The following is a 12355-nucleotide window of genomic DNA, read 5'->3' as shown; positions in this document are numbered from 1 at the left end:
CCCCGAGTAGTGATGGTCTGATGGACAGTATGGGAAACCATCTCCATATAATTTGTTGAGACTATTCAGTTTCCTTCACGTCTGTGTAAATGGCGGAAAATTGTATTTTAATACGATTTCTACTCCTTATGGGTATACATATGTGGGTAATTTAACGAAGAAATCGCAAATAAATAATGAACGTGCAGTAAAACATGTACTGTGCCTTCAATACGAAAAATATGCCGATCAACACGAAGCAGGTGAATGGAACACGTGATGTATCGTATGTAGCCTCAGATGAAAGTGTAAGCTGAGTTCTTTGCCCTTGAATCTGTCTTAATGTTAATGTAAAACGTATCATGACAAAGTTTATTACGAGGACAAGGACAGTTCATGTACTACTGTGGATTGCGACGCAGCGTGATAGGATAGACACACCTAGCAACTACTGATCATGTATTCTGATCGCAGAGAGAGAGAGAGAGAGAGAGAGAGAGAGAGAGAGAGAGAGAGAGAGAGAGAGAGAGAGAGAGAGAGAGAGAGAGAGAGAGAGAGAGAGAGAGAGAGAGAGAGAGAGGGGGGGGGGGACGACCTTGTGCCCGTTTTAATAGAAATCAAACTATACCCAAATTTTCCTAGTTTAGTACCTTGCCGATGATTCTATACGTGTATTCCCGAATGTCGGAATGATCAATATAATATGATTTGGAACTTGTGGATGTTTTTTATGATTGAATCATGACGTCTACCACATAGGATCATTAATTTGTATAAAACCAAACAACTGCAATATTATTTGTGACACGCTTACAGTCTAAGTACCACTGACCAAGGCTATAGCTACTTACTTATATAATGTAGGTGGATATAAAAAAAACCACGTACAACACACAATGTAATATAAAGGATTCGACCCAATCATAATTAGTTACCAATGATGATGATATTCTGAAACTGAGTCCCGTGGGTCATAGATAACCAGCTAGTACAATACTGTATACAACTAGTAACACTGAAGTAAAGCATTTTCTCTATGTGCTACACACATTTATAGCATTCATCTCAAGTGTAAAAGTATACTGTTTCAATTAGTTTATTACTAGGATAGCGTGTGACATTTCTAATGTGGTCAGTTAGCAAATGAAATAGTATACTTTTACACTTGATATGGATGCTATAAATGATTGTGGTATATACAGAAAATGCTTTACTTTGGCATTATGGGTTGTAAAATACTATGCATAATATATTTATTTGATAGTGGTGTCTTAGTGATGCTTTGTGGAGAGGATGAAGTCTAGCCCGTCTTTAGTTTTACACTTGAGTTTTTTAAGATCATAAAATATCGCCCTTTTATTCCCTTAAATAAAAGGTTATTAAATAAATCTTATAAGCTTGCATAATTATACATATATCTCACTACAGGATATATATATAGATATATCCTGTAGTGAGATATATGTATATGTAAGCTTATAACATTTATATCATATATATATTTATATCACTTTTTTAAGAAAATGTATTTTTGTAAACAAGTATTTAATTAAAGACGGCTCTATCGTCTCATTTCATTGTTCGTGAGAATCATAAAAGGAATGCATCAAAGTCGAAAATCCAACGGCGACGGTTCAGTCAACAAGTCCGTGCATAATTACCATACAATGGAAGTGAATATTCTACCAAAAATATGAAGGAAGAAATAGTTCGTAGGTCATGTGCCCACCACGTGACATCATGACCTCTCATAACCCCATAACTTGATCCATATGAAAAACATTACGTCATCAGAAAAAATGTATCATTGTCCTTTTCGAAGGCTAATCAAACATCTTCGGAGTTCTTTTTTTTCCTTTTTCTGTGATATACACAGTATTTAGGCGCTTGTGGTATGAATGGTGTCAGGTCCATTTGTATTAGAAATAATTTTAAAGGGTTTGCGTTTATTAATATTTTAAAATATCTGAAGTAAAGATAATGGAATAACAGATGACAAGCAATGTCATCAACATCTATACAATTTGCAATACGTACACATGTTTACTTCAAGTCAGTGGTACGCGATATTACACATTGTATGTAAATGAATCAACGAGTTTAAAATAGAGGCAAACTTCATTCTATTCTTTTCAGAGCTGTTCTATGGAATAAACTCACTCCCCGCTATATATGCCATCAAGATTACTCACACAGCAAAAAAAAAAAGTATAGATCACTATCTCCACTCGTGTATTACCTCACCGTGTGCATGTTCCATTTCATCGTTCAAATTGAATTAACCTTAATTACAATTTCTGGATAAAGTACTTCATAAAAAATGAAACTTTAAGACTAATTTTCCAAAAACTTAGCTCAATATTTGGTTATGAATGTCGCCATATTAAAAGCCTGTTTAAAAAGTTTCAATGGAAACCTGTTCATTTGGTACATTGAGAATTAGTTTAGAATTTGGCTTAACTGAAAAAACCCAACTAAAGTTGCATATCAGGAAATCAACCGTATATATAGATTGACAGAAATTATGATAGTCTCCACTGGGATGTTGATTGCCCATTTTCCGCACTAGTGATACACTGTTTATATCTTATATTCCACATATTATGGTACTCCATTTATACACTAAAGTAAAGCTTAGGCCTAAAGAAAAAAATTGTTTGGTTCTGATTACCCGACCCCACCTTGTTTTTCACTGCCGACCTTAAACTTTTTTATAGATATTCAAGAAAAAGACAATTGTGAAGTCTCGCCAGAACTAGTGCATGCAGAAACTGACATCAACTTAAAAAGACAATATAAAACTGTTCTTCCAATCTGTAATGGCTGTAGATCTGATAGGAAGAAACCAATAACAAAGAGATCATATGGAAAACAATGGGTAACATAACTATCTGAACTAGACACCCATATATTAAAAAAAAAGATAACATAAAAAATCTACCTACCCCACCTATTCTAAAATTGAGTGTAATCGGAACCACACAATTTTTTTAATTAGGCTTTATATCTCATATTTCACAAATACAAGATATAAACTGAGTACCACTAGCACAGTAAACAGTCTAGGATGTTGTCTATTTGGTCATAAGCATAAAACAAATCAGAAGGAAACTAATTAATGACTGAGAAATTTGCTTATTAAATTTTCAAAATCAAAATGGGAACAAAAATGGAATAAAAACTTCCAGAAATCAATATGAAAGAGATATACATACAAAGTAGAAATCTAACTGGAATACATCGGATAGCTAGATTTTTCCGGAACACACAGTATGACATACAAAATTCTATGTTTAAAGTAGAAATCTAACTGGAATACATCGGATAGCTAGATTTTTCCCGAACACACAGTATGACATACAAAATTCTATGTTTAATAAATTTCTCTAGGGAAAAAACTAGTTTTACAGAACTTAATATACGTCAATAGGGTTGTTTCGTTTCAATGTAGAGTAAGTACCATCCATAGTTCTCCCTGTGTAACTCTACACGCAGAGTTCAGAGTAAATTGACATCAATGATTTGTTATGCACTACTACTTTACTAGACTAATTAACCATCACTTACATACATTTCCTTTTTTTTCTTTTCAAGTCAGTCCTCAGTGTTGGTAATTTATTTACAATCAATTCTGTCAGTTAGTTCATTGACTGGCAGTTGTTCCCTCCAGGCAGTGTAATAGGCCATTCCAGACTGCAAACAGGAAATTGAGAATACAGCGCCCTCGCTCAAATTGGGGGTATCATCACCTCATAGTATCGTTTAGATACAATAGATATAGGAAGTAAAGTAAACTCTTTATAGGAGTCATAAGTATTCAATGTATGTGTGCATCTAATGAATAATCATGTCTGCTAAGACCCATCATGCAATGGTGTATCACTTCAAGAACAGGCCATTCCAGACTACAAACAAGAAATTGAGAATACAGCGCCCTCACTCAAATTGGGAGTATCATCACCTCATAGTATCGTTTCTTAAGAGCTTTGTCCCTTGCTATTCTGTAGAAGTGTAAATCAGGGATGTTTTTCGTATTGTTCAGATATCGAGGAAAGCAGCAGTGTTCTATGATTAACCAAGTAACCTATACCATGTATATCCCCAAGGTACACACAGACAGGAAGTAGAGCGCCACCATATCAAATTTTGGAAGGTCTATTATCCATAATACCATGTTTACTCCTTTCCTGGTTAGACTTGCCTTTAACAAATGTATTTCAGATGCCAAGAATTGGAGTAGATTCATACACTCATTCTGAGGCATCTCTGGCCTCTACTGTCAACTCTGTGATCTGTAAGTCACCCGGTTCATATCTACTAGTCTCCATTAATTGAAGTGTGAATAGTTTTTACCTTTTAATCACAATACAAGGGTTGGTTTCCCCACAGTTTATCTAGACAGCTTTCAGATTTACATACATATAGTAAAGGGGCAAGGTTGCAAATGCAAAGAGAGATAAACACTACCCATTCTCGCAAACCAGAGTTATTATTTCTACCACTACATTTCCTGTGGGAGGCTCATTAAGAACATTGCTGTAAAACAGGCTGTGGTTTGCGATGATGAATACTACCATACACAAGAAATTACTACTGCAATGTAGATGTGCTAGCTATATTTTTTTCGTCTAAGTTTACATATTGTATGTAAACTTATAGATGTTCTGTTTGTTTGTTTGTTTGTTTATTAATTTATTTTGAAAAAGGTGACTTATAAGTCCGAAGGGACTGGGCAGATGTATATTTGTGTCATATATTTGTTGTAAGTTATTTTAAGATATGCATGTCACTATACATTGTTGTAAACCACAGACTCTTTTACAGCACCGTCCAAGATGCACCATCAAGAGGTATACACATATTCGTTGCTTCAGTAGAAATATGAGCTCTGACTTGCGAGAATGGCCACTATAATAAACTACTATGTACTGCACTGCACTGCACTATACTATACCATACCGTACCGTACCATACCATACCATACCATACCATACTACAATACTCTTATCTCCTCTGCACTATTGGTACTAAATGTCACGTTTATGTACATCATTTTAACAGCTAAAATTTACTAATTTGCATGAACAACTTTTGGATCATTATTTCTCATTCAGTTAGACAGGGTGAAGAGAAATCTTGAGATTTGATACCACAGATAGCCTCTAGACTAGGAAGACCACACTCTTTCAATCTGTAAAATATTGGAGTCTCACAACAAAGATAATATGATGCATCAGTGATTCGTTTATTTTGTTTCTACTTTTTTTTGCAAATTTTGTTACAATAAAGTAGTTACATTTCTCTAATTCTAACCAAAAAACTATGTTTTACGATTTGTGGACTCTTCGAGAACATATAAATTAAATTTGGAAAAATTCTAGCAACAATAAAACAAGCCTCTTGGTTATACTCTAAGTAAGAGATAACTTTACTGTCTAGAGATACGTATTAAAAGTATCTCTGACAGTAAATTACCTCATTTGTACTTTGCTACATTGAAATAATGTGTCAAAACCACCCAATCTGTACTGCTAAACATGTTTGTGACAAAAAATCAAACTTTATTGTCCCACTTGCAGTAATTTTTCACTAGTTTACCTTAATCTTTGATCATTGAATTTTTTTTATAGAAACAGTCTGATTCCTCTGATTAGCTGAATTCTCTACTAGTCATTGATGGTACTGTGTACACTGACTTGATGTCCATGTGTAAACAGTTCCGATTAGCTGAATTAACTGTCAATGAGTCATTGATGGTATTGTGTACACTGACTTGATGTCCATGTGTAAACAGTTCCGATTAGCTGAATTAACTGTCAAGGAGTCATTGATGTACACTGACTTGATGTCCATGTGTACTCATGATGAATAAATGGTTTGAAACATTTCCATTCGTTGACAAATTATAAATTGGTTTATCTATTAAACACTCTATTTCTAATAAACATATACTGTGATATTTTTTATTTGAATTTGAACAATTCTGGCTTTATGTTAAGTCATAATCTGTGACATAAGATACTAAAATGCTTGTTTGCAAAATCTCAACTTTTCTCCAGTCTACAAATGACATTTCTTTGATCAAAATATCGAACGACTACAATGCCTCTACAAGGATTTGGTGTCTGCCACAAGGTTTGTATATGTAAGAAAATAACCACAAATAAAACAGTCATGTAACACAAAGTTACACAGAGAAACAAAAAACCTCCAATGATTGTTTAGATATGGTACAGATAAAAACAAAATACAATTTCAAAGAATAAAATAAAATAAAGAAACATGTAAAATACATATCCAAATGTGACTGAAATCATATCAAATTATTTTTGATAAAATTTGAATTTGTTCGCAACATGAATAAAACTACCCTACAATCTAGATAATATGTTTTGTTTGAAATAACTGAATTTTGGAAGACTTGACAAAAGTGCAAAGTTACACATTAGCATATAAATTTAATATCAACAATCCCTGCTAACAAATTTTTATTTGAAATGAAAGGTCCGGATGAAAACAGTTACGTAACAAAACATGTGAAACTCATTTGATTAGTAATCACCATGACTACCACTGTATTTATTGTGAACATTACAATGTAAGTTTTCATTTGAATTTGAAGAACTCTGGCTTTATGTTAGTTCATATCCCTGTATCATAAGATATTTTGAGTTGGCAATTCCAACCGTTTAAGGTAATTCTCGCCTGGCATTTCCCTCCATATGGGGTATGTTTCCTACCAAATACGGTATGTCGCCATATATGGTATTCCCCATCAAATATGGTATGTCACCATATATGGTATTTCTCACCAAATATGGTATTTCCCACTCTCACCATATATGGTAATACCTACCATCTTGGGTTTTCACACCATATTTGGGTTTTCAATCTATATATGACATTGGAACAACACACGAAAGCACCATTTCATTTGCATAAAGTTACACATAAATGATACATTATTTTTGGAATCATGATAAGTCAGATTACAAAACTTTTACTCTCATTTCTTCATTTTCTCAGCAGGTTATTTCAATAATTCATGGCAACAAAGACATTACAACATATAAGCTGACTTTTGCATTTTTTAAATAACTCCATGCAATACCTTATAGTTTTTACTTTTTAGTATCTTGCACCTGTGACTCTGCCATGGCTAGTACTTTATCGCCGGCAGCTGTAAAAAAAAAGAAGAAAAAAGAAGAACTAAGACTTCAGGAGCCAAATGTGTAAATACTAGTACACATATCAACGTGTTCCAATATCAGAAGTCAAATAATTATGTCATTTGATATGTCTGTTTTTCAATTACGACACAAAAATTCGCTGTCTTGTACTTCGCCTGTATCCATATCCATTTGCGACACTTCAGGTGTTCCCTTGGCCAAGCAAATTAGTACATGAGTTACAAAGCATTGACTTTAACCATAGGCACACATTTTATCAACTGAATTCAATGATTGTTCAAATACAGTACTGTATGTCGTGTAACAATCTGTATAATCTTGTTCTTATGTTTTTTTGTTACAACAGTAGAAAGAGGATTCAAATCTGATGTACTATCACTCCCAGAACATAGTCCTAATAACATATTTTTCATTAGTTTTTGGTTGTGAAATTAACATATCATCCATCTTTACACATTTATCATTAATTTGGTGGATAAAATCATTAAGGTTGAAAAATAATGCTTTCTATAGAACAAAGTGCAGTTCTTACCTATGTCACCTGTTACTTGTTCAAAATCATTCAGTGCTTCGTTAGAATTTGTTGTCAGGAATGCCTCTTCACTGGGTGAAAGCTGTGAATATACAAAACATCATGGCTATAGAATTTTGAGCTTGAAATAAGGTTACTACAACACTTCCTGAATAATGAACTATGAATTTTAATATTTGAAAATAAGAACAAATCACCTTTGTGCCAAGTTAACAGGCTTATTGCCCCCACCCCAACCCCACCCCCATATGACAGTTTTAAAATGAAAACTTAACTTTGGGTATGACCAGCTAACGATATCTACACAGCGCAGTTAACAGGCTTATTGCTCCCCCCAACTCTCCATATCGGACAGTTTGAAATGAAAACTTAACTTAAGGTTTACAATTTCACATACATGTATTTAATAGATTCTTGATAACTTGTTGAGTACGACATGTGATTATTGCTTACAGTTGACTTAAAAATTACACAGGGATTGGTTTCTTGTAACTTGACTAACATGAAAAGAGGAAGCAAGTTATTGAATATATGATACCTGAAACCATGACAGAATCACTCTATGAATAACCTCGATATAACATCGATTTGTCATGGCGACACGATTTTGTTCAAATGTACTAGAGTACTGATTTATTTATTTATCTTCTTATTTTCATGTTACTTTCATCTGAACACAATAGAAGAATCTAAAATCTGTCTAAAGGCTAGAACTGTTTTTGTTGATTTGAGTACACAGAACATTATCAAATATACAACCTTGGTTACCATGGAAACTGATTCAAGTCACGTTTACTGGTTGTTCGTGGTAACCAAGGTAAGACACGACTGCTTTGTTGTTTGAAAATTTGAACTTTAAGGTTAATTTATGTTTTCAGAAATTTCTCACTGCGTGGAGATTTTTAATTTGTCTGAAACGATAACGCGATGAATCCAAGACTTAACTCACAATATCTTACAGCAGTTCATTACACTATTATTCAACCATTCAAAAAAAATCATTATTTTCATAATTTTAATGTGTGATCGTTGGAGTAGTCTAGTTTCTATACAGTATCGTTACCATTTACACCTCCACTCACATACTCTAGTTCCTATACTGTATCGTTACCATTTACACCTCCACTCACATAGTCTAGTTCCTATACTGTATCATTACCATTTACACCTCCACTTACATAGTCTAGTTCCTATACGGTATCGTTACCATTTACATCTCCACTCACATAGTCTAGTTCCTATACAGTATCGTTACCATTTACACCTCCACTCACATACTCTAGTTCCTATACAGTATCATTACCATTTACACCTCCACTCACATAGTCTAGTTCCTATACAGTATCATTACCATTTACACCTCCACTCACATAGTCTAGTTCCTATACAGTATCATTACCATTTACACCTCCACTCACAGTCTAGTTCCTATACAGTATCGTTACCATTTACACCTCCACTCACATAGTCTAGTTCCTATACAGTATCGTTACCATTTACACCTCAACTCACATAGTCTAGTTCCTATACTGTATCGTTACCATTTACACCTCCACTCACATAGTCTAGTTCCTATACGTTACCATTTATGCCTCCACTCACATAATCTAGTTCCTATACTGTATCGTTACCATTTACACCTCCACTCACATAGTCTAGTTCCTATACGGTATCGTTACCATTTATGCCTCCACTCACATAGTCTAGTCCCTATACTGTATCGTTACCATTTACACCTCCACTCACATAGTCTAGTTCCTATACTGTATCGTTACCATTTATGCCTCCACTCACATAGTCTAGTTCCTATACGGTATCGTTACCATTTACATCTCCACTCACATAGTCTAGTTCCTATACAGTATCGTTACCATTTATGCCTCCACTCACATAGTCTAGTTCCTATACGGTATCGTTACCATTTACACCTCCACTCACATAGTCTAGTTCCTATACTGTATCGTTACCATTTATGCCTCCACTCACATAGTCTAGTTCCTATACGGTATCGTTACCATTTACATCTCCACTCACATAGTCTAGTTCCTATACAGTATCGTTACCATTTACACCTCCACTCACATACTCTAGTTCCTATACAGTATCGTTACCATTTACACCTCCACTCACATAGTCTAGTTCCTATACGGTATCGTTACCATTTACACCTCCACTCATATAGTCTAGTCCCTATACAGTATCGTTACCATTTACACCTCCACTCATATAGTCTAGTTCCTGTACAGTATCATTACTATTTACACCTCCAATCACATAGTCTAGTCCCTATACTGTATCATTACCATTTACACCTCCAATCACAGTCTAGTTCCTATACAGTATCATTACCATTTACACCTCCACTCACATAGTCTAGTTCCTATACAGTATCATTACTATTTACACCTCCAATCATAGCACAAAAACGAAACAAGAACCTCGAAGACTTGAAATTAGTTAGCACTATATTAAAGCATTCTGAATTTAAAAATCTAGGAAAATAAAAACCTGGATAATAGGAATGTTGAAATACTGGCATTTCTGTTTGATGAACAATACAAGTAAACTCTGGGCAAACAAATATGGGAAGGTGAATTTATCACAACAACTGTGACTGATGAAGAGACCCTATAGGTGGTTTTGAAACATTCAGAAAGAAGGATCAACTATTACCGATCCGGGGATGTATCGCCAATAGTTTCCCTACACAAATCAACTCAAAATTTTGAGGGTTCTAACTTGTACGTCACAGCCACACAGTTGGTTATCTCTAACCTAACTACCATACAACATGGTTGAATTTTGTCCATGTTTGGAGCCCCATTCCCCCCCTCCTACATGTTTAGTTAGAAACTGCGTTGGCATCCAGACTATCATTGGAGTGACATTGAGATTTGCAACGTCGTAAACCACGTCTCATTACGACACCGTCCAAAACATACCTGCAATTTCGTTGCATCATCAGAAATATGTGCTCTGGCTTGCTTGTACATAAATTATGTAGTCTGACAAGTTGGAGATTAGATACTAAGTTGATAAAATCTACATTCTATTATTTCCAGCAATATTTTATTTATCTTATAATTTTCTGGCAATTTGAAAAACATTATTCTGAGAATATAAATTGAGAAAATGTGTGTGTGTCATAAAAAGTTATCTTAAAGGCTGGTAGCTTTATCATACATTTTTCTGGCCATTTTGAAAAAATATCCACATTCTCACCATTAGAACATGCTTGTATATTATAAGGCAATTATTTTTGGACCAGGAGTGTGTATTATAAATTTACTAAAAATTTTGGAAAAAGCACTCTCATGAAAATGAAAAAAATGTTTTGCATATCATTTTAAGACCAGAAGTGTTTCTCATACAATTTTCTGGCCATTTTGAAAATAAAATTCTCATAAATTTAAGAAAATATTTGTACATTATAAACTGAAAGACATTTTAGCACTAATTATTCTTTCACACCGCTCTAGTGCATACTGCATATCAGTGGATTCTAAGCTTGTTATTATTGTCGCCAGTGCGACGACATTAAATGCAAATGAAATTGAGATTAGGATAGATAAAATTGCAAATAACAGAGCGAGAGACAATCAGAGACAATTTGTAGATAAGTTAGAACTGACAAGAACTGTGACAGAATTTTTATTAACAGCCAACGACAGTCCTGTAACGTTGGGTTAACGATCTTATACCACCAAAGACTTCTTATGTTTACAGTAATTTCCGAAATTGTTACCTTGACGATATGCCAATCAAAAGCAACAATATGCCTATAGATTCAACAAATACCTTTCTCCAGGTTTTGAAAAGGCTACATGTCTGAATTTTTTAATAAATGGTTTTATAAAACCAGCTTTTTCAACTCTTCAATTTGATCATTTAACTTAAAAGTAATATAGTCATCAAATTTAAGATTTACTTCTGACGATGATTTTCCTCTGTACTATATTAGTTTATTTACAAACAAAAATACCTTATTTAAAAAATATAAACTGATATGATTCATATGTCATTAAAGCAAATTTAATTCTATTTTTTATACCACCACAGACTTCTTTTATTTACAGTAATTTTCGAATAATTCTCTTGACAGCACGTAATCAAAATTGGTAAATTAGCAATATGTCAATATTTTTCAATGTTTGCCAAGACCCTATATCTTTGTCAAAATAAAGATTTACTTTCAACATCATCAAAGAGTATTTATTTCTTCTTTATACAGACTTTAATATTTACAGTAATTTCCAAATTATTTTCTTGACAGCATTTCAATCAAAATTGGCAAATCTACACCATGTCAATATTTATCAACATTTACCAAGAACCTATATCGTGCTCAAAATTAAGATATACTTCTAATGTCATCAAAGAGTTTTAATTTGTTATTTTATACCACCACAGATTTCTATATTCACAGTAATTTCCGAAGTATTCTCCTGGCAGTATTTCAATCAAAATTGCCAAATCTACAACATGTCAATAGCCTTGAAACCTTTATTCTCATTTCTTTGTTAAAAAAAATAAATTAAACTACGCCTCTAAAACATCTGAAGAGTATATTTTCTTTCTAAATACCACATGACAAGACTTTGTATATTGGCAGTATTTTCTAAATTTGCTCTTGGCAGCATGCCAATCAAACATG

The 12355-nt window shown here is 33.7% G+C and overlaps 1 protein-coding gene across 1 annotated transcript in view; it reads right to left on the bottom strand.

The window, feature by feature from the left end:
- Positions 1 to 5217: 5217 nt before the first annotated feature.
- Positions 5218 to 12355, bottom strand: part of LOC144451384 (protein LZIC-like) — a 32436-nt gene continuing 25298 nt past the window's right edge. Inside the window, exons 6-7 of the mRNA XM_078142210.1 lie at positions 7702 to 7783; positions 5218 to 7159 (exon numbers count right to left, since the gene is read on the bottom strand). Coding sequence (XP_077998336.1) covers positions 7101 to 7159; positions 7702 to 7783 — 141 coding nt within the window. The 3' untranslated portion in view covers positions 5218 to 7100. The remainder of the gene's footprint in view (positions 7160 to 7701; positions 7784 to 12355) is intronic.

Source organism: Glandiceps talaboti, chromosome 21 (assembly GCF_964340395.1).
Source record: "Glandiceps talaboti chromosome 21, keGlaTala1.1, whole genome shotgun sequence".
NCBI classification, from domain to species: Eukaryota; Metazoa; Hemichordata; class Enteropneusta; family Spengelidae; genus Glandiceps; species Glandiceps talaboti.
This window is presented reverse-complemented; position numbering and strand designations above follow the sequence as displayed.